Source organism: Ascaphus truei, chromosome 19 (assembly GCF_040206685.1).
Source record: "Ascaphus truei isolate aAscTru1 chromosome 19, aAscTru1.hap1, whole genome shotgun sequence".
Lineage (NCBI taxonomy): Eukaryota > Metazoa > Chordata > Amphibia > Anura > Ascaphidae > Ascaphus > Ascaphus truei.
Genome location: NC_134501.1, coordinates 21,298,296 through 21,320,546, shown reverse-complemented (window position 1 = coordinate 21,320,546; position 22,251 = coordinate 21,298,296). Strand labels below are relative to the sequence as shown.

The 22,251-nt window shown below is 48.7% G+C and overlaps 1 protein-coding gene across 1 annotated transcript; it reads right to left on the bottom strand.

Moving 5' to 3' along the window:
• Positions 1-3,158: 3,158 nt before the first annotated feature.
• Positions 3,159-19,907, bottom strand: MC1R (melanocortin 1 receptor). Its single transcript, XM_075576843.1, has 3 exons — positions 17,072-19,907; positions 12,576-13,091; positions 3,159-4,974 (listed from the first exon to the last, which is right to left on the bottom strand). The coding sequence occupies exon 3, from the start codon at positions 4,959-4,961 to the stop codon at positions 4,005-4,007; it is 957 nt and encodes a 318-aa protein (XP_075432958.1). The 5' UTR covers positions 4,962-4,974; positions 12,576-13,091; positions 17,072-19,907; the 3' UTR covers positions 3,159-4,004.
• Between the last annotated feature and the right edge of the window lie 2,344 nt (positions 19,908-22,251).

The following is a 22,251-nucleotide window of genomic DNA, read 5'->3' as shown; positions in this document are numbered from 1 at the left end:
CTGCAGCTTTTATCCTGCGTAGAGGCTATACACTATCAGATGCCTAGGACTCTATGGAGACTCTCTCTCATTATTAACACAGCTCTTAGTACCCTCTATGGGTGTGTGCATTAACCCCTACAGACACCCTAGACTTTGTTCATTGAGGGCTCTGGGGAGTGCAATCACTAAGTGCCTTCTCCAGTTCTAGGATAAGCAGCTCTGAATGTGGGTATGTAAGCATACAGCAGTTATAGGTGGATACACACAGCAATAGCTGTGTCTGGCATAGTTATTACCTCTCACTACTTAAATGTCACCACAGATTCAGAGCACATACTAGCTCTGAGAAATATACTTTTATATGTGGATGGACATTTAGTATATGGTGGTTACTTTACGGACCTATTTCCACAATCAAGGAGGCTATATATATATAGCCACAGATCCTGAATATCCATAAAGGATCTCCATATGCATACATCACTTAACTACCCTTGGTTAAGTTACCAATGATTACAGTCACGTGCTGTTTAACACATTCTCTGATTTTAAAGGCCATTTTTTTATTCATTGTTTATTAATAAAATCATTTTAATTATGTCACTATACATTTAGTTTGATAGAGTGCTGGTATATTAGGTTTCCTTTTCTCTTGTGTACCTTTATAAGAAAAGACAAAAAGATAAGTATTTAACTGTGTACAGGCATACCCCGCATTAACGTACGCAATGGGACCGGAGCATGTATGTAAAGCGAAAATGTACTTAAAGTGAAGCACTACCTTTTTCCCACTTATCGATGCATGTACTGTACTGCAATCTTCATACACGTGCATAACTGATGTAAATAACGCATTTGTAACAGGCTCTATAGTCTCCCCGCTTGCGCACAGCTTCGGTACAGGTAGGGAGCTGGTATTGCTGTTCAGGACGTGATGACAGGCGCATGCGTGAGCTGCAGTTTGCCTATTGGGCGAAATGTACTTACTCGCGAGTGTACTTAAAGTGAGTGTACTTAAAGCGGGGTATGCCTGTAATTTGTCATAGCGATGTAGCACTAGGGCCCTTTTGTCTTTTGTTATAGACATGAGATCATAATCCCAGTAACGCTCCTTTTGACACAAATATATATGGTGTGGTGGGTTTGCTCTCACACACACAGATAAAGACAGCTCTGACTTCCTCATTAAGGCCCGCAATATAGTGGGAGCGCGAACGCTCGTGCATGTGACGCGCGCTGTGTGTGTACGGTCCGTGCTGCTGTGAGCGACAGGCTTGGAAGGGACACACACATACGCAGTGAAATGTATTTTCCAGACCGAACAATATTCCATCTAACCACTGAATCGCTGCTGCTGTGGACAGACTACACATTCAAACTCCAACTCTGCCCCAGAGAGGTGGCGGGTGCCCACAGAACAGCAAAAACCTCCAAAAACAGCACTATTAAAATGATAAAAGTATTTAAATAAAATGATTTTTTTTCCTGTTACCCAAAGTTGCCCTAATCTGAAAGTCTAAAATATCATCAGAAACTTCAGAAATGTCTGGTGTGAAAATGCTGAAATGGAGCAACAATGAGTGAAGAAAGCACCACAAGGCATGGAGCAGTAAGGGAAACGTTAAAATGTGCGGTTCCATATACACTGGGTTTCAAAACACACACACACACACACACACACACACACACACACACACACACACACACACACACACACACACACACACACACACACACACACACACACACACACACACACACACACACACACACACACACACACACACACACACACACACACACACACCCACCCCGCAGTCTTCCTCCCCGATAGCCCGGCTCCATGCTCACTACCATGCGCGCGCGGCCCTAGCATAGAATGGCTGGCTAACCACAGCCAACTATAAGTGCCGCGTGCGCGCACGGCGCAGCAGGAGCGCCCACTATATTACAGGCCTATGGCTGGCATGGCTACTACAAACCATAAAGTGATAGTGAAAAAAGTCCAAAATAAATGTTCCACTTAAAAAATCCAGAGAGATAAAGGTCCCAATTGATGATCCAGGGAGCGTCTTTGCAGCTTCAGATAAAAGTGGTATAGCCAACCACTACGAATCTCAGAACTAAAAACAAACAGAAGTGCAAGCTCCATAGCACGTAACTGTTTAAACCAAAGAGTACATTTATTAAAAAAAACTGCAGCCCAAAGGAAATGCATTTACAGGATTTAAAAAAGCAACCATACGTGGGAGAGAAATCTCTGTGTGTACTGTAGTCATCTGCGGGGGTGAGAGGGTCCCAGGTAGGCAAAGTATAACTGCACAGCTTGTAGCCGCCACCAACTCCTGTCACAAGTTGCCGCCAGGAGACTGAGTCAGTCAGTGCCTCCACGTCTTGTGCGCCTGCATAGGATAGTGGCCAGCGCTTGAAAATGCAGCTAGTAAGATCGCAGGGACGCCCAGGACTCAGTGTAGACACATCCAACAGCGCAATGACTTCACCAACCCTACGCGTTACGTCACACAAAGGCACCTTCGTCAGGGTTTTTTTAAAATAAATGTACTCTTTTGTTTAAACAGTTACATGCTATGGAGCTTGCGCTTCTGTTTGTTTTTTGTTTATATATATATATATATATATATATATATAGCAAATGGAAATATTACTGTATGCTCATTTGCATGCCTTAGACAGGTCTGCAGCCCTGCCTTTCACCATTATCACCTAGCACACAGCACTTCCACTGCAGCAAGGGATTCCTGGAAATGACATGCAATTGAGCACACAGTGCCACCTTTTGCTCCAAAACCATATGACATGGTCCACTATAAGCTTATGCTTGCTGCATTTCACAGCCTTTGAGCACAGCCTGGGTTAAAGGGTGGAGTATATATATATATATATATATATATATATATATATATATATATATACAGTGTTCGACAAACCTATACATTTGCTCGCCCCGGGCGAGTGGATTTAACTCCCGGGCGAGTAAATATTGGCCCAAGCAGCACACGTTTGGTACTAGGTGGCGAGCAGATTTGTTTGTGTGGCGAGTAGATTTTTTGGTGATTTGTCAACCACTGTATATATATATATATATATATATATATATATATATATATATATATATATATATATATATATAACAAGAAAAAAAATATTAGCGCCAACCTATCACTATATAATATCTCTATAAAAATAAAAGGTGATTGTAAAAATAAAAGTAAAAATAATACAGATAAGAATAAAAAACCTATGCTAAGCACAGTGGATAGAATAAAAATTAATGTATTAAACTAATAAAATGCATAAAAAATACATAAAAAAGAAAATGTCCAGAAAAATATATATAAAAAATATATACAAATCCCAAGATATTCCAATTGCTATCCAAAAGAGTCTCTGCAGCCCGAAAGAAGGGAACACCACTTCCTTGAGGATATCTACAAAAATAATTTTGTAGATATATATATATATATATACACACACACACACACACTGCTTGCCCTTTAATTATGACTCTTCAATCATCTCTGTGATCATTCCCTCCCATACTCAGATCCGTGTGAGGTAACTCAACTCCTGCAGTCTTAGTGCCTTCATATTCAGAGAAACGCCTGAAGGTTTGAAGGTTACAGAACGTGGGATGTTCCCATCACATGGACCCAGGCCCTTCTGCCATCAGTTCCTGTAACAATGTGCAGCCCCCGCAGTGTCAGTGACATGCAGCCAAACGTGGGCAAAAATGTTCTTGCAATCACCCAACGACCTTTCAATAACCTCTCTTGTCCTGGGTGGGGGGGGGGGGGGATCCCTCTCAGCCCTCCCTGTGATTTTACCGTTGGGTGGCCCAACTTTAATTTACCAGAGACGCTCAAGTTTTCCCCAGCAAGGTGAAAAGAGTCAGAAGATGAAGGGAAGAGGAAATGGGGGGGGGGGGGGGGAGGGGGGAGAGAGTTTCAGATGTCCACATCACATTTTACTGCTGCTCTCGGCCCCCACTCCCCCCTGTCCTGTCACCAGGAGCACATGACAATGTCCCTCAGGGATTTCCTGAGCTCCTGACTCCTGAAGGCGTAGATCAGGGGGTCGATAACAGAGTTGCAGATGATGAGGATGAGGTACATGTTAAAGTAGTTGAAGTAGCTGAGGCAGGCAGGGTGCCGGGGGCAGGACACAATCAGGGTAAGGTGGAGGAAGAAGGGCCCCCAGCAGAGGAAGAAGATGCCCAGCAAGATGGTGAGGGTGATGGCCCCCTTCATGCTGGCCTGGGGTGGCAAGACCTTCCCCCTCTTCCTTTTCTGCAAAGAGGAGATTTTCCGGGCGTGACGCCGTGCCAGCGCGAACATGTGGATGTACAGGGCCACCATCAAGGCCAGCATGAAGAGGAAGAAGCCAATGAGACACAGAATGACGGCTCTGTTCTCGTCGTAGATGATGAAGATGATGCTGCAGGCCGTGCTGGCGAGCCAGATCCCGGCGATGACGATCCCCACTCTGCGCAGCGTCATGATGCTATGGTAGCGCAAGGCATAGAAGATGGTGATGTAACGGTCAACCGCGATGGCACCCAGGAAGGAGAGGGAGGAGACCAGCGAACTGCAGATCATCATGTCGAAGACATTGTCCATCTGTTTGACCACCTTCGGCCCGACCTTCAGCAACCCCTGCTTTATCAGGAGCATGAACAGGGTCTCTCCCAGGTGGCTGATGCCAACCAGCATGTCGGCCACTGCCAGGCAGCAGATGAAGTAGTACATGGGTGAGTGCAGGTTGCGGTTCTTCAGAATGGCCACGATCACCATGATGTTCTCCAGCAGGCTGAACACGCACAGAGTCAGGAAGATCTCGTCCGGGATGGGCATGACCTGAAAGGCCACTGCCGTCTGGTTGGGCTGGGCCTCAGTCCCAGTAGGGAGGCTGTAGTTGGTGGTGGAGTTGGTTGCTGCAGTCGGCATCCTCAGGGAGGTCATCTCCAGTGTTGGGCTAAGGGATTGAAAAACAGTAACATAGAAACATAACAACCGACAGCAGAAAATAACACCCCCCCCCCCCCCACTCCCCATTCTCCTATCTGCTGTGAAACCTCAGACCATATGATATCATATTTAGGATATCCTTCTCTCTATCCACCAAGTGATTGTAAGGGGACTTTTAATAAAAGCCCCCCAGCTTCAACACCGAGTAAAAATAACTTCACCGCCATACGGGGCACACCGACCCACCCTCAACTGGGTACCGCCATATTGATTTAACAGGGCTCGATCCACCTCGGTCCTAAGTGTCTCGCGGCTCCTTGGGGTTCCCATGGCTGGGTGTTTGTTAGCGCCCTCGGCTGGACGCCTAGATGAGAGTTCTCGGGTTAGCTTGCCATGAGGGCCCAGGTCTCCTACACCGGTACTGTGACTTTCCTTCTGCCAAGTACTGTAACCATTGTATTGACGTTTTGATATCATGCTGCCAAAGCCCTCCTCCCCTTCTTCTATCGCCTTCCTCCCCCGTTCCCCCCACTGATGTATATGTACTAAAATACCAATAAATCCTGAAGATTTCAATGCATTTTCTTTGAAAGTGCTATTTTTCTGCACTAGTTTTACAGCTGGGAAACTTGAGCGATAAATTTCTGCAAAGTGAAGCCATCTCAAAAATATATATGTGGTAAATATCAGTGGGTTTGGGAATGTTGGTGGCCATTTTGCCTAAGCACAGGGCTAATGGAGAAGGCATGAATTGGAGCAATGTAGCAAGATACACAGAGATACAGCGAGGGATACAGCGAGAGATACAGCGAGACATACACTGTGATACAATGTGAGACACAGATACAGCGAGGGATACACTGAGATACACTGAGATACAGCGAGAGATACAGCGAGAGATAGCGAGAGATACACTGAGATACAGCGAGAGATACAGCGAGAGATAGCGAGAGATACACTGAGATACAGCGAGAGATACACTGAGATACAGCGAGAGATAGCGAGGGATACACAGAGATACAGCGAGAGATAGCGAAGGATACACAGAGATACAGCGAAGGATACACAGAGATACAGCGAGGGATACACTGAGATACAGCGAGATACACTGAGATACAGCGAGAGATACAGAGATACAGCGAGATACAGCGAGAGATACACTGAGATACAGCGAGAGATACACTGAGATACAGCGAGAGATACACTGAGATACAGCGAGAGATACACTGAGATACAGCGAAAGACACAGAGATACAGTGAGAGATACACAGACATACAGCGAGGGATACACAGAGATACAGCGAGATATACACTGAGATACAGCGAGGGATAGACTGAGACATCGAGGGATACACTGAGATACAGCAAGAGATACACTGAGATACAGCAAGAGATACACTGAGATACAGCGAGAGAGACACTGAGATACAGCGAGGGATACACTGAGATACAGCGAGGGATACACTGAGATACAGTGAGATACAGCGAGAGATACACTGAGATACAGCGAGAGATACACTGAGATACAGCGAGAGACACACTGAGAAACAGCGAGAGACACACTGAGATACATGGAGAGATACACAGAGATACAGCGAGAGATACACAGAGATACAGCGAGAAATACAGCGAGATACAGTGAGATACAGGGAGAGATAGCGAGGGATACACTGAGATACAGGGAGAGATAGCGAGGGATACACTGAGATACAGGGAGAGATACACTGAGATACAGCGACATATACTGAGATATAGCGAGATACACAGAGATACAGCGAGGGATACAGCGAGGGATACACTTAGATACAGCGAGAGATACAGCGAGATACACTGAGATACAGCGAGAGATACAATGAGATACAGCGAGATACACTGAGATACAGCGAGATACAGGGAGAGATACACTGAGATACAGGGAGAGATACAGCGAGGGATACACTTAGATACAGCGAGAGATACAGCGAGATACACTGAGATACAGCGAGAGATACAATGAGATACAGCGAGATACAGGGAGAGATACACTGAGATACAGGGAGAGATACAGCGAGGGATACACTTAGATACAGCGAGAGATACACTGAGATACAGGGAGAGATACAGGGAGAGATACAGGGAGAGATACAGTGAGATACTGAGATATAGCGAGAGATACACTGAGATACAGCGAGATACAGGGAGACATACACTGAGATACAGTGAGATACTGAGATATAGCGAGAGATACACTGAGATACAGCGAGATACAGGGAGAGATACACTGAGATACAGGGAGAGATACAGTGAGATACTGAGATACAGTGAGCGATACACTGAGATACAGGGAGAGATACACTGAGATACAGGGAGAGATACAGTGAGATACTGAGATACAGTGAGAGATACAGGGAGACATACACTGAGATACAGCGAGATACAGGGAGAGATACACTGAGATACAGGGAGAGATACAGTGAGATACTGAGATACAGGGAGAGATACACTGAGATACAGCGAGGGATACACTCAGATACAGTGAGAGATACACTCAGATACAGTGAGAGATACACTGAGATACAGCGAGAGATACAGTGAGATACAGTGAGAGATACACTGAGATACAGTGAGAGATACACTGAGATACAGCGAGAGATACACAGAGATACAGTGAGAGATACACAGAAATACAGCGAGGGATCCAGTGAGATACAGTGAGAGATACACTGAGAGATACACTGAGATACAGCGAGAGATACACTGAGATAGAGTGAGATACTGAGATACAGTGAGAGATACACTGAGATACAGTGAGATACTGAGATACAGTGAGAGATACAGGGAGACATACACTGAGATACAGCGAGGGATACACTGAGATACAGCGAGAGATACAGCGAGGGATACACTGAGATACAGCGAGAGATACACTGAGATACAGCGAGAGATACACTGAGATACAGGGAGAGATACACTGAGATACAGCGAGAGATACAATGAGATACAGCGAGATACACTGAGATACAGCGAGATACAGGGAGAGATACACTGAGATACAGGGAGAGATACAGCGAGGGATACACTTAGATACAGCGAGAGATACACTGAGATACAGGGAGATACAGGGAGAGATACACTGAGATACAGGGTGAGATACTGAGATATAGCGAGAGATACACTGAGATACAGCGAGATACAGGGAGACATACACTGAGATACAGTGAGAGATACAGTGAGATACTGAGATATAGCGAGAGATACACTGAGATACAGCGAGATACAGGGAGAGATACACTGAGATACAGGGAGAGATACAGTGAGATACTGAGATACAGTGAGCGATACACTGAGATACAGCGAGATACAGGGAGAGATACACTGAGATACAGGGAGAGATACAGTGAGATACTGAGATACAGTGAGAGATACAGGGAGACATACACTGAGATACAGCGAGATACAGGGAGAGATACACTGAGATACAGGGAGAGATACAGTGAGATACTGAGATACAGGGAGAGATACACTGAGATACAGTGAGGGATACACTCAGATACAGTGAGAGATACACTGAGATACAGCGACATATACTGAGATATAGCGAGATACACAGAGATACAGCGAGAGATACAGCGAGGGATACACTTAGATACAGCGAGAGATACAGCGAGATACACTGAGATACAGCGAGAGATACAATGAGATACAGCGAGATACACTGAGATACAGCGAGATACAGGGAGAGATACACTGAGATACAGGGAGAGATACAGCGAGGGATACACTTAGATACAGCGAGAGATACACTGAGATACAGGGAGATACAGGGAGAGATACAGGGAGAGATACAGTGAGATACTGAGATATAGCGAGAGATACACTGAGATACAGCGAGATACAGGGAGACATACACTGAGATACAGTGAGATACTGAGATATAGCGAGAGATACACTGAGATACAGCGAGATACAGGGAGAGATACACTGAGATACAGGGAGAGATACAGTGAGATACTGAGATACAGTGAGCGATACACTGAGATACAGCGAGATACAGGGAGAGATACACTGAGATACAGGGAGAGATACAGTGAGATACTGAGATACAGGGAGACATACACTGAGATACAGCGAGATACAGGGAGAGATACACTGAGATACAGGGAGAGATACAGTGAGATACTGAGATACAGGGAGAGATACACTGAGATACAGCGAGGGATACACTCAGATACAGTGAGAGATACACTCAGATACAGTGAGAGATACACTGAGATACAGCGAGAGATACAGTGAGATACAGTGAGAGATACAGTGAGAGATACACTGAGATACAGCGAGAGATACACAGAGATACAGTGAGAGATACACAGAAATACAGCGAGGGATCCAGTGAGATACAGTGAGAGATACACTGAGAGATACACTGAGATACAGCGAGAGATACACTGAGATACAGTGAGATACTGAGATACAGTGAGAGATACACTGAGATACAGTGAGATACTGAGATACAGTGAGAGATACAGGGAGACATACACTGAGATACAGCGAGGGATACACTGAGATACAGCGAGAGATACAGCGAGGGATACACTGAGATACAGCGAGAGATACACTGAGATACAGCGAGAGATACACTGAGATACAGGGAGAGATACACTGAGATACAGCGAGAGATACAATGAGATACAGCGAGATACACTGAGATACAGCGAGATACAGGGAGAGATACACTGAGATACAGGGAGAGATACAGCGAGGGATACACTTAGATACAGCGAGAGATACACTGAGATACAGGGAGATACAGGGAGAGATACACTGAGATACAGGGTGAGATACTGAGATATAGCGAGAGATACACTGAGATACAGCGAGATACAGGGAGACATACACTGAGATACAGTGAGAGATACAGTGAGATACTGAGATATAGCGAGAGATACACTGAGATACAGCGAGATACAGGGAGAGATACACTGAGATACAGGGAGAGATACAGTGAGATACTGAGATACAGTGAGCGATACACTGAGATACAGCGAGATACAGGGAGAGATACACTGAGATACAGGGAGAGATACAGTGAGATACTGAGATACAGTGAGAGATACAGGGAGAATACACTGAGATACAGCGAGATACAGGGAGAGATACACTGAGATACAGGGAGAGATACAGTGAGATACTGAGATACAGGGAGAGATACACTGAGATACAGTGAGGGATACACTCAGATACAGTGAGAGATACACTCAGATACAGTGAGAGATACACTGAGATACAGCGAGAGATACAGTGAGATACAGTGAGAGATACACTGAGATACAGTGAGAGATACACTGAGATACAGCGAGAGATACAGCGAGAGATACACAGAGATACAGCGAGAGATACACAGAGATACAGTGAGAGATACACAGAAATACAGCGAGGGATCCAGTGAGATATAGTGAGAGATACACTGAGATACAGTGAGAGATACACTGAGATACAGCGAGAGATACACTGAGATACAGTGAGATACTGAGATACAGTGAGAGATACAGTGAGATACTGAGATACAGGGAGAGATACAGGGAGATACAGCGAGGGATACACTGAGATACAGCGAGAGATACAGCGAGGGATACACTGAGATACAGCGAGAGATACACTGAGATACAGCGAGAGATACACTGAGATACAGCGAGATACAGGGAGAGATACACTGAGATACAAGGAGAGATACAGTGAGATACAGGGAGACATACACTGAGATACAGCGAGGGATACACTCAGATACAGTGAGAGATACACTCATATATACTGAGATACAGTGAGAGATACAGTGAGAGATACAGCGAGAGATACACAGAGATACAGTGAGAGATACACAGAAATACAGCGAGGGATCCAGTGAGATACAGCGAGAGATACACTGAGATACAGCGAGATACACTGAGATACAGTGAGAGATACACTGAGATACAGTGAGAGATACACTGAGATACAGTGAGAGATACACTGAGATACAGCGAGAGATACACTGAGATACAGCGAGATACAGTGAGAGATACACTGAGATACACAGAGAGATACACTGAGATACAGGGAGAGATACACAGAAATACAGCGAGAGATACACTGAGATACAGCGAGAGATACACTGAGATACAGTGAGAGATACACTGAGATACACTGAGATACAGTGAGAGATACACTGAGATACAGTGAGAGATACACTGAGATACACAGAGAGATACACTGAGATACAGGGAGAGATACACAGAAATACAGCGAGAGATACACTGAGATACAGCGAGAGATACACTGAGATACAGCGAGAGATACACTGAGATACAGCGAGAGATACACTGAGATACAGTGAGAGATACAGTGAGATACAGCGAGAGATACACAGAGATACACAGAGAGATACACAGAGAGATACAGTGTCTGACAGTAGGGGTGCCACTAAGACTATGGGAACAATAAGTGGTCTTTTGTTTATCTCTTATCCCTGCATTGTAGGCACCCCTAGCAGCCAAAGAGGCAGAAGACACTGGCCTGTGAAGTGGGAGAAACCTGTTCTGATCCCGTTGTCTTTTCCCTGTGTCTCATTCCCTGCAATTCTCCGCTGTGCGCAGCGCCGAGCTCATTAGCAGGGTTAGGAATAATGAGTATTATTAGCACAGGAAGGGGAGGGGGGAATGTGTCAGGAGCCCAGAGGAAAGTAACACGTCCTGACAATTACTCCTCCCTAGCATCTCTGTAAAATCATTTTGTGGTACCCGTGTGTAACTTGTGTATAACTTCACTGTTACCTCACAGTAACAGTGTGATTCCTTAACTTCCATTCACTAGGAGCAGTGGTTACTGCATCAGCAACTGTGCATTAACCTGCCTTTTACCTTGTTAGTGGGAACATTAACACCTCACTTTCTTTTCCTGTCTTCACATTAATGCCCTTCCTTTTTCATCTCTCTCCCCTCTCCATATCTTTCACCTCTCCCCCCTCTCCCCCATCTCCATCTCTCTCTTTTTCTCCCTCTCATTTACTCTCTGTATTTCCTTCTCTCTCTAAGTCTGATTCTCTCTTTTTCTGACTTTCACGCTTTCTAATTCTCTTCTCTTCACTTATATTTCTCTCGCGCGCTCTCCCCTTTTCTGTCTTCCTCTCTCCCCCTCTCACCCCCCCTCTCTCTCTTTCACCCTCCCTTCTCTCTCATTCACCCCCCCCCCATCTCTCTCTCATTTCACCCCCCCCCCATCTCTCTCGCTTAGTTTGCTAGCTGCAGATAAACACACAACCTCCCTCCTGACACTTTAATAATATTAACTGGAACCTCAAGATTCTCTTGCCTCTGACATGGTTATTCACTTGTGCAGAGCACATGGGGACTCCCCAGTTAATACACAGCTCCCTTCACCCCTCTCAGAGCCACACTTGGTCTGTAAATACTGTTACTTTTTATAAGCCATTGAGCATGAGACAGAATGGAATAAATATACTGCAGGGGTTGGGTGCCCACTGAGATACACCCCCTTCCCTGATCACCCAACTCCTGCAGAGCTCTGGAGACTACAGCAGTGATGAATGTGCAGATGTGAGGGATGCAACTTCTGAAGCAGAAGATGCTCTGTTACCTTGTGTCAGCGGTGGGATCAGATCTGGTGTCTGAGCACGGGAGTAAGTGGTGTATCCTTCCTATGTGTGCTCCCTCCAGCACCCGCAGACAGGGACAGGGAGCCCAGGTTTGGAAGAGGTTGTAAAGTTCTGCTTTGAGGGGGACAGAGTGCGTATTTCCAGGGTGCTTCGTTCATACCAAACCAGGGTGCTCCACCTCTTCTCATTTAGCTATTCTCTTTATCCCGTCTCCTGACCACAAACTTCTCTTTGTGGCTGCAGGGTCAGTTCAGAGTCCGGCACACCGAGGATCCGTGTCCAGTACGTGTTGTGATACTCAGAGAGTGGTCAGCAGAATAACCCATCACCTCCACCTTCCCTGCTGCACTCCGCTCTCTCCCTTTCCCTCCGCTCCAGTGGTTTTCTCTGCGCTCTTTTCTCTCCTCCTCCGTTGGAAGTTCTGTGCCTGTTCTGCCAAGGTTGGGACAAAGAATGTATCTTTTCACTAGTCCTTAAAGGCATCTTCTCGGCCCCTCCTAGAAAGCAGGATGGACACGCACATGACTGGGTTGGCCAGAGGCAGGAGAGCTATTATGAAACCTCAGAGAGGATGCTAAATGCAACGCTCCCTCCCGTCCAGTTACACGAGACTCTCTGCTTATTTCAAGGATACAGCAAGTCCTACAAAGGCTCCAAATATCTTACAGTGGGTCTTTATCGATTCACTTAGATTGTTAGCTCTGCGGGGCAGGGACTCCTTTTTACTCATCTTAGTTTTATGTCAGAAGAGCTTATTCCCATTACATGGTATACTATTATGTCCCGTGTATTACTGCTGGGAAGCGCTGTGCTATATAAAGATATACAGTACCTACATACTTTAACCAGAAGTGTCAAACATTGCATAGAGCCGAGAGGCAACACGGATAGTGCTGCCTTCTGAGTTTCATGCTAAGGCCCTAAAAGCCACCATACCTGGCAAGCCTTTCCCATTAGACACCACAGGAGGTGGGTTATTGTCATCCATGTAAATGCAGAATGACCTGGTGGTCACCCAACTACTGTTGTGCTGAGCGATGAGTATATTTCTCACAAAGCCTTTGGAAGACGAGAGCTGCCATCACAGATCATGCTCTTCGGGGCAGGAACTCCTTTCCCCAATGTTACTTTTATGTCTGAAGCGCTTGTTGCCATTACGTGTTATATTATGTGACTTGTATTACTGCTGTGATGCGCTATGTACATAGACGGCGCTATATAAACAAAGATATACATTCATACAACACACATACAGGAGTGCAGGGGTTAATGATTTGGTGCCGTATCTCTGCATTGGGAATCAGTGGGTTAACACGCTCTGCAACATCACCGTGACAGGGTTAAATCCCCCCCCCCCTCGAATCCCGGCGACTTCCTCTGTGTGGCCGGTGACATCTGTCTGTCAGTGTCACCGCCTCTGTCTGTTTTTCACACCTTGTTACGGGTCACATAGCTTCTTTTTTTGTTCAGAATGAAGCCTTTTAACCCTTGCAGGGCTGGGGGAGCCAGAAACGCTCTGGGTTAATATCTCTGCCGGGATGCGATGGCCTAGAAATCACTTTGCGGCGACATAATGAAAAGTGAACATTATTTCCGATGAGAATCTGCGTTATTTTCTTGCAATCTGCACTTTCCATACAACAAACGGGCATCAAGAGGTGAAATCTGTAGTGAGACGTAGCAGTGGAACCCACGGAGAACATGGGTGGACCTCACGCACTGATACACAGACTTATCCAGGACGAGACACACCGGACACTCATTGTACGGACAGCTCTCGTAGGAGGGCTCCGTGTTTCTGTGCAGGTAACTGTGGTATTGTATTGTATGTCTTTATTTATATAGCGCCATTAATGTACATAGCGCTTCACAGTAGTAATACATGTGGTAATCAAGTAAATAACAGATAATATAAATAACAGATCATGGGAATAAGTGCTTTAGACATAAAAGTAACATTAAGGAAGAGGAGTCCCTGCCCCGAAGAGCTTACAGTCTAATTGGTAGATAGGGAGAACGTACAGAGACAGTAGGAGGGAGTTCTGGTAAGTGCGTCTGCAGGGGGCCAAGCTTTATGTATTGTGTGTTCAGAATGTTCACAGTGCTATTCGTATGCTTCTTTAAGCAAGTGTGTCTTAAGGTGGGTCTTAAAGGTGGATAGAGAGGGTGCTAGTCGGGTACTGAGGGGAAGGTCATTCCAGAGGTGTGGGGCAGTCAGTGAAAAAGGTTTAAGGCGGGAGAGGGCTTTAGATACAAAGGGGGTAGAAAGAAGACATCCTTGAGAGGAACGCAAGAGTCTGGATGGTGCATAACGAGAAATTAGGGCTGAGATGAAAGGAGGGGCCACCTCCTTTACTCCTTTTAAAGTGTAAAGCTTTAAAAGTGAGGAGAAGAATTGAGTGTGAGATGGGGGATTTGATCGGAAGACAGGAGAGGGATTTCAGGAGGGGAGATGCTGAGACAGATCTAGGAAAGAGTAGAGTGATTCTGGCAGCAGCGTTTAGGATAGATTGTAGGGGAGACAGGTGAGAGGCAGGAAGGCCGGACAGCAGGAGGTTACAGTAATCAAGACGGGAGAGAATGAGGGCCTGAGTCAGAGTTTTAGCAGTCGAGCAACAGAGGAAAGGGCGTATCTTTGTTATATTGCGGAGGAAAAAGCGACAGGTTTTAGAAATGTTTTGAATGTGAGGGGCGAATGTGAGAGAGGAGTCGAGTGTGACCCCTAGGCAGCGTGCTTGGGCTACTGGGTGAATGTTCGTAGTTCCAACAGTAATGTGGAAGGAGGTAGTAGGGCCAGGTTTGGGAGAAAGTATGAGGAGCTCTGTTTTAGCCATGTGGAGTATTGACACATAGAACTCGCTCCTGCCGTCTCCTCTCTCGGATCACACAGAGTCCTCTTCCTGCCGCCACCTGTCCCAAATTTAGCATAAGAATCCAGGGCTCTCCGCGGCACGTCTGGATTTGCATGCTCCAGAAACTAGTGATTCCCAGGATCTGGCTGAGCCAATCAACGGTAAAACTTGCTGAGGCAGAGAGAACATAAGTGAGAGTTGGGAGTTTTAGTCCAACATTAAGTTTTAATGAAATCACTGTTACTTCGGAATGAGACTCCACTAAAGTCCACGAGACCGGTGATTCTGGGGACTATTCTAGCTCGGAGAGCGAGACGACCATCCAAAGAATGAGACTGCTCTCTCTAAGCGAGAGTGCCTTCCAAGCAATCTTAGACCTGGATTATACCAGGTGCTGCAGGGTGGCAGCGCTATTCTGTGACGTCACCCAGCGCTGCTGCCGAGCAGCATCTTGATTATACCGGGGAGACAGAGCAGAGGCGTGGCAGAGGCGTGGCAGAGGCGTGGCTGTGAGCGGTTCACCCTCATTGGCTGAACCGCCCATGTGACACGGCCGTCGCCAGAAAAAAAGCAAATTTGTCAGCCTCTTCCCCAGCAGTCTCTCTGCAGTATGGCACGTCGCGACCGTCGCCAGCGGCATGAGCAGTTTCATTGTATTTATGCAACTTGTTTTGGCGCTACACACGACGCTGTGTGCGTTTTTGGGTATAATCACGGCCTTAGAGACAGTCTTCCGATGAGTGAGACTGCATTCCAGGGGGAGAGACTGACTTCTATAGAGAGACATCCTTCCTAGGAGTGTGACAGCTATGCAATGAGTGAGACTGCCCTGCAAAGGATGAGGTTTTTTCTCATGTCTCTTCTTCCAGAGCTGCAGAGGGGCAGGAGTGGCTCATAGAGGCAAGCAACTTCCCAACCTGCATGTCTACTTTCTCGTGAATCGTGTGAAATCTGGCCATCAACCACTCCAAAGGCCAACATCTTAATCACTGGGCTCCTAATCCAGGCATGCAGTGACTGCATCCTTCGTAACCTCCAAGGACCCTGGGAAAGGTCTCATGCTGAAGATAGAAGGAATGAGGTGCCCCGGTGTCTCTCTGCTGTAACTGGGTAATCCTAATCTCTGCCCCAGCAGGGGGTTATTAAACTCCTGCACATTCCAGGTGTTTGATGCCTCTAACAGGGGTGGGCAACTCCAGTCCTCAAAGGCTACAAACAGGCCAGGTTTTAAGGATATCCCTGCTTCAGCACAGGTTGGTGGACCTTGAGGACTGGAGTTGCCCACTCCTGCTCTATAAGGCTCTTTTGCCAGGTTAGGACCCTAAATATTCTGCACAGGACAAGGAAAGGGGCACCGTGCCCATCCTCAGAGCCTCCTCCAATACCATACATTGGTGTTTCATATCTTGGGGGGGGGGGGGGGGGGGAGTTGACACAATTCCCTCATCTCATTGCCATGTGACACTGAAATTTGGACCTGTGCCGGGGCACAGAGGAGTCTTTGAATGTCCCAAACTGCATAACACACACAGGGTGACGTCCCGGGAGGGGGGCGGGGGGGGGGGGCGCATTTACATTGGGACGGCTTCTCTGGTCCCAGGTAGTTTGGAGAAAGTTATATTCACCTGGACTTAGAAGAGGGGTCCCATCTTTTGATCTTAGGTGGGCTTTGCCCCCCCAACAAAATCACACCATTTTCAGGGGTACAGTCTTGCCCCATAATGTCCATTTAATGACTGCTGCTTGGAACGGGGCCTATGGAAAGGTCATAACTTTAAAGATAGGTGAACAAAACTGACATAAAATCCTAGTTTTACCAAATCTGTACGAATAAAAGATCATATTTTATGAAACTTTGGTGCCATGCTCAATTCAGGAAGGTGTATTTTTAAGTATAGCTTTGGATGCGTTTGCCACATTTCCAGGGCTTATATACTGCTGAATAACGCCCTTACAAACCAGATCACGACAAGCGAGTCATCGTAAGGAGGATTTACACAAACTCAGTCACTGGATGAATGAGAATTAAAAAAAAAACAAAAAAAACGCATTTTTTAGCATTTGGGCTGAAATTTCTGTAAAATGAGAGAAAATAACATTAAACTATTAGCCAATGAGAGAGTAATACCAGCACTTTTATGGATTACAATGTGGGGGTAGGTGCACTAGGGGAAGGTGCAAATGTGGACCGGAACAGAAAATTCTGCTTCAGCGAGAGGTAGAAGCAGGATAACAGCGAGTCCCCAAATTACATGCACTCCGTATCCCACAAAGTGTCATGCAGTATAGCAAACAAATTAGCAACTGTATTATGTTGAGCTGGGTCACTCTAGAACATATAGGTACACCAAGGAAATAGGTGGAGATATTGGTGATAAGTTTTTGAAAAAATAGCTTTAATCATTCAAAATAAAGTATGGGATGGGGACATCTGAGAAGCGTTGCTGCTGTGAAAGGCATTGTTACCGATAGGCTAGGAGCAAGGACGTTTGTGTGAGGGAGAATGACAACACTTTGTGACTCTTCGTGTAGTTATTGCTAGTTAGCCTAATAACTTTCTGCACATGGTGTGTTATATAATGCACAGAGTCCGTCAGTGTTCGTATTTCTGTTGATGTTTATTTATAGCTGTAGCGTGTGAACTACTGTTTGGGAAGTATTAGTTACGCTGTATCTCCATATCACCCCACAACTGGAACAACCTACCGGAGACTCTCACAGCCGCCACCAGTCTAAGGTCTTTCAAAACTAAAGCAGTCTCACATTTTAATCTGGCCTGTAACTGTTACATACGCCTATAATGTATATTATCTTTAACTGTGTATATAATGTATGACCCTGTTTACTAAATGTAACTATGTATTATTTGCCATGACTCCTGAGGAAGGTTTACAAGCCGAAACGCGTAGTCAGTGAAGTGTGAACTCTTTGGAATACTACAAGTTTGCTGCTCCAAAATCGGGACCGATCGTACCCGGAAGTGACGCGGTCCGCTACAGGAAGTGACACGACGCACACCGGCAGCCAGGAAAATTGTGCAGACTGTGGAGGACGGAAGATCCAAGCAAGCCACTCATCTTTAATTTGTATGTGTCCATGCTTAATGATAAAAATGTAAGTGTAATACCAGTAGTTCTAATACATATTCCTATTGAACAATGTTGCACTAAATAGTCATCTTTGTTCTATTGAGGAACATAATGCAGAGGCCCCTGTCATTCACCTGAGATTGAAAACATTTAAGACTACACCAGTGTAGAAACTGCTATCTATTTGTTGGGAAAGTGAGAGTCCCCATTTTTGGCTAATACCCAGAAGTCACAAAATTTGGGAACTTATTGCACTATTTCTTTGTTTTTTTTTAATATGGTGAAACCTGCGCTCCACAATGCTACAACTACAATCAGTCTCATCTCAAGCCAGATGGGAAAGCTCATCACGAAACACACTTATTGCAAGCTTACAATTAGATTGTAAGCTCTTCGGGGCAGGGACTCCTTTTCCTAAATGTTACCTTTATGTCTGAGGCGGTTCTTCCCATTATGTGTTATTTATATGATTGTCACGTGTATTACTGCTGTGAAGCGCTATATACATTGATGGCGCTAGATAAAGAAAGATATACATACAAGTTCCTTGAAACAGGATCCTAGTGAAAGGGGAGAGAGGAGAGAGCTGGAGGGGCAGTGTGTGGGTTTGAACTTCTGATGGTATGATAACATCGGCAAGTGCGATAAATGAACCTATTGAGACAGCAGCTATAAATAACCAGCCCAATGTTTCACACATTGGGAGATTTCCCTGGCCCAGGACATCAAGATCGCAACAAAGAGGCTTCCAAAACCAAAACCTAGAGAAGTGGATTAACCCCTCTGCTGCATTGCTGTGCAGACACATTGTGCCGCATTGACTGACACCGTGTCACCATACACTACATGGGTTAAAGTACTCTAGTGAATGTGGTCAAAGTATAGCTCCGTGGCCTTAACCCCGTACCTGCCAGAGGGTCCAGTAACATACGGCAGCGCAAAGTCTATGCCAAGCAATGCATGAGTGAAGCGGTTAAGGGGTGCAAATAGAGAAAGGTTTGAGAAAGGGGGTGGGGGGGAAGGTTGGAAATATCCCAGGACGGGTGGGCAATTCCAATTATCCCAGGCCGTAAACAGGTCAGGTTTTCAGGATAACCCTGCTTCAGCACAGGTGTCTCCAGTCGATGACCATCACCTGTGCTGAGGCAGGGATTTTCCCAAAACCTGGCCTGTTGGTGGCCCTTGAGGACTGGGGTTGGCCGCCCCTGAAGTAGAGTTAACAAGCGACGCCTGCTGAAGTTGGTGCAGCATCACCACGGGTGTAATAGCAATACACTGACGGGCACAGCAGGTCTTTTCTACAGCACAGCTCTGCGATAGCGCGCTGGGCCTCGCTCTGCGATAGCGCGCTGGGCCTCGCGCTGCGATAGCGCGCTGGGCCTCGCGCTGCGATAGCGCGCTGGGCCTCGCGCTGCGATAGCGCGCTGGGCCTCGCGCTGCGATAGCGCGCTGGGCCTCGCGCTGCGATAGCGCGCTGGGCCTCGCTCTGCGATAGCGCGCTGGGCCTCGCTCTGCGATAGCGCGCTGGGCCTCGCTCTGCGATAGCGCGCTGGGCCTCGCTCTGCGATAGCGCGCTGGGCCTCGCGCTGCGATAGCGCGCTGGGCCTCGCGCTGCGATAGCGCGCTGGGCCTCGCGCTGCGATAGCGCGCTGGGCCTCGCGCTGCGATAGCGCGCTGGGCCTCGCTCTGCGATAGCGCGCTGGGCCTCGCTCTGCGATAGCGCGCTGGGCCTCGCTCTGCGATAGCGCGCTGGGCCTCGCTCTGCGATAGCGCGCTGGGCCTCGCTCTGCGATAGCGCGCTGGGCCTCGCTCTGCGATAGCGCGCTGGGCCTCGCTCTGCGATAGCGCGCTGGGCCTCGCTCTGCGATAGCGCGCTGGGCCTCGCTCTGCGATAGCGCGCTGGGCCTCGCTCTGCGATAGCGCGCTGGGCCTCGCTCTGCGATAGCGCGCTGGGCCTCGCTCTGCGATAGCGCGCTGGGCCTCGCTCTGCGATAGCGCGCTGGGCCTCGCTCTGCGATAGCGCGCTGGGCCTCGCTCTGCGATAGCGCGCTGGGCCTCGCTCTGCGATAGCGCGCTGGGCCTCGCGCTGCGATAGCGCGCTGGGCCTCGCGCTGCGATAGCGCGCTGGGCCTCGCGCTGCGATAGCGCGCTGGGCCTCGCGCTGCGATAGCGCGCTGGGCCTCGCGCTGCGATAGCGCGCTGGGCCTCGCTCTGCGATAGCGCGCTGGGCCTCGCTCTGCGATAGCGCGCTGGGCCTCGCTCTGCGATAGCGCGCTGGGCCTCGCTCTGAGATAGCGCGCTGGGCCTCGCTCTGCGATAGCGCGCTGGGCCTCGCTCTGCGATAGCGCGCTGGGCCTCGCTCTGCGATAGCGCGCTGGGCCTCGCTCTGCGATAGCGCGCTGGGCCTCGCGCTGCGATAGCGCGCTGGGCCTCGCGCTGCGATAGCGCGCTGGGCCTCGCTCTGCGATAGCGCGCTGGGCCTCGCTCTGCGATAGCGCGCTGGGCCTCGCGCTGCGATAGCGCGCTGGGCCTCGCTCTGCGATAGCGCGCTGGGCCTCGCTCTGCGATAGCGCGCTGGGCCTCGCTCTGCGATAGCGCGCTGGGCCTCGCTCTGAGATAGCGCGCTGGGCCTCGCTCTGCGATAGCGCGCTGGGCCTCGCTCTGCGATAGCGCGCTGGGCCTCGCTCTGCGATAGCGCGCTGGGCCTCGCTCTGAGATAGCGCGCTGGGCCTCGCGCTGCGATAGCGCGCTGGGCCTCGCTCTGCGATAGTGCGCTGGGCCTCGCTCTGCGATAGTGCGCTGGGCCTCGCTCTGCGATAGTGCGCTGGGCCTCGCTCTGCGATAGCGCGCTGGGCCTCGCTCTGCGATAGCGCGCTGGGCCTCGCTCTGCGATAGCGCGCTGGGCCTCGCGCTGCGATAGCGCGCTGGGCCTCGCTCTGCGATAGTGCGCTGGGCCTCGCTCTGCGATAGTGCGCTGGGCCTCGCTCTGCGATAGCGCGCTGGGCCTCGCGCTGCGATAGCGCGCTGGGCCTCGCTCTGCGATAGCGCGCTGGGCCTCGCTCTGCGATAGCGCGCTGGGCCTCGCGCTGCGATAGCGCGCTGGGCCTCGCTCTGCGACAGTGCGCTGGGCCTCGCTCTGCGATAGTGCGCTGGGCCTCGCTCTGCGATAGTGCGCTGGGCCTCGCTCTGCGATAGTGCGCTGGGCCTCGCGCTGCGATAGTGCGCTGGGCCTCGCGCTGCGATAGTGCGCTGGGCCTCGCTCTGCGATAGCGCGCCGGGCCTCGCGCTGTGATAGTGCGCTGGGCCTCGCTCTGCGATAGTGCGCTGGGCCTCGCTCTGCGATAGTGCGCTGGGCCTCGCTCTGCGATAGTGCGCTGGGCCTCGCTCTGCGATAGTGCGCTGGGCCTCGCGCTGCGATAGTGCGCTGGGCCTCGCTCTGTGATAGTGCGCTGGGCCTCGCTCTGCGATAGCGCGCTGGGCCTCGCGCTGCGATAGCGCGCTGGGCCTCGCGCTGCGATAGCGCGCTGGGCCTCGCGCTGCGATAGCGCGCTGGGCCTCGCTCTGCGATAGCGCGCTGGGCCTCGCTCTGCGATAGCGCGCTGGGCCTCGCTCTGCGATAGCGCGCTGGGCCTCGCTCTGCGATAGCGCGCTGGGCCTCGCTCTGCGATAGCGCGCTGGGCCTCGCTCTGCGATAGCGCGCTGGGCCTCGCTCTGCG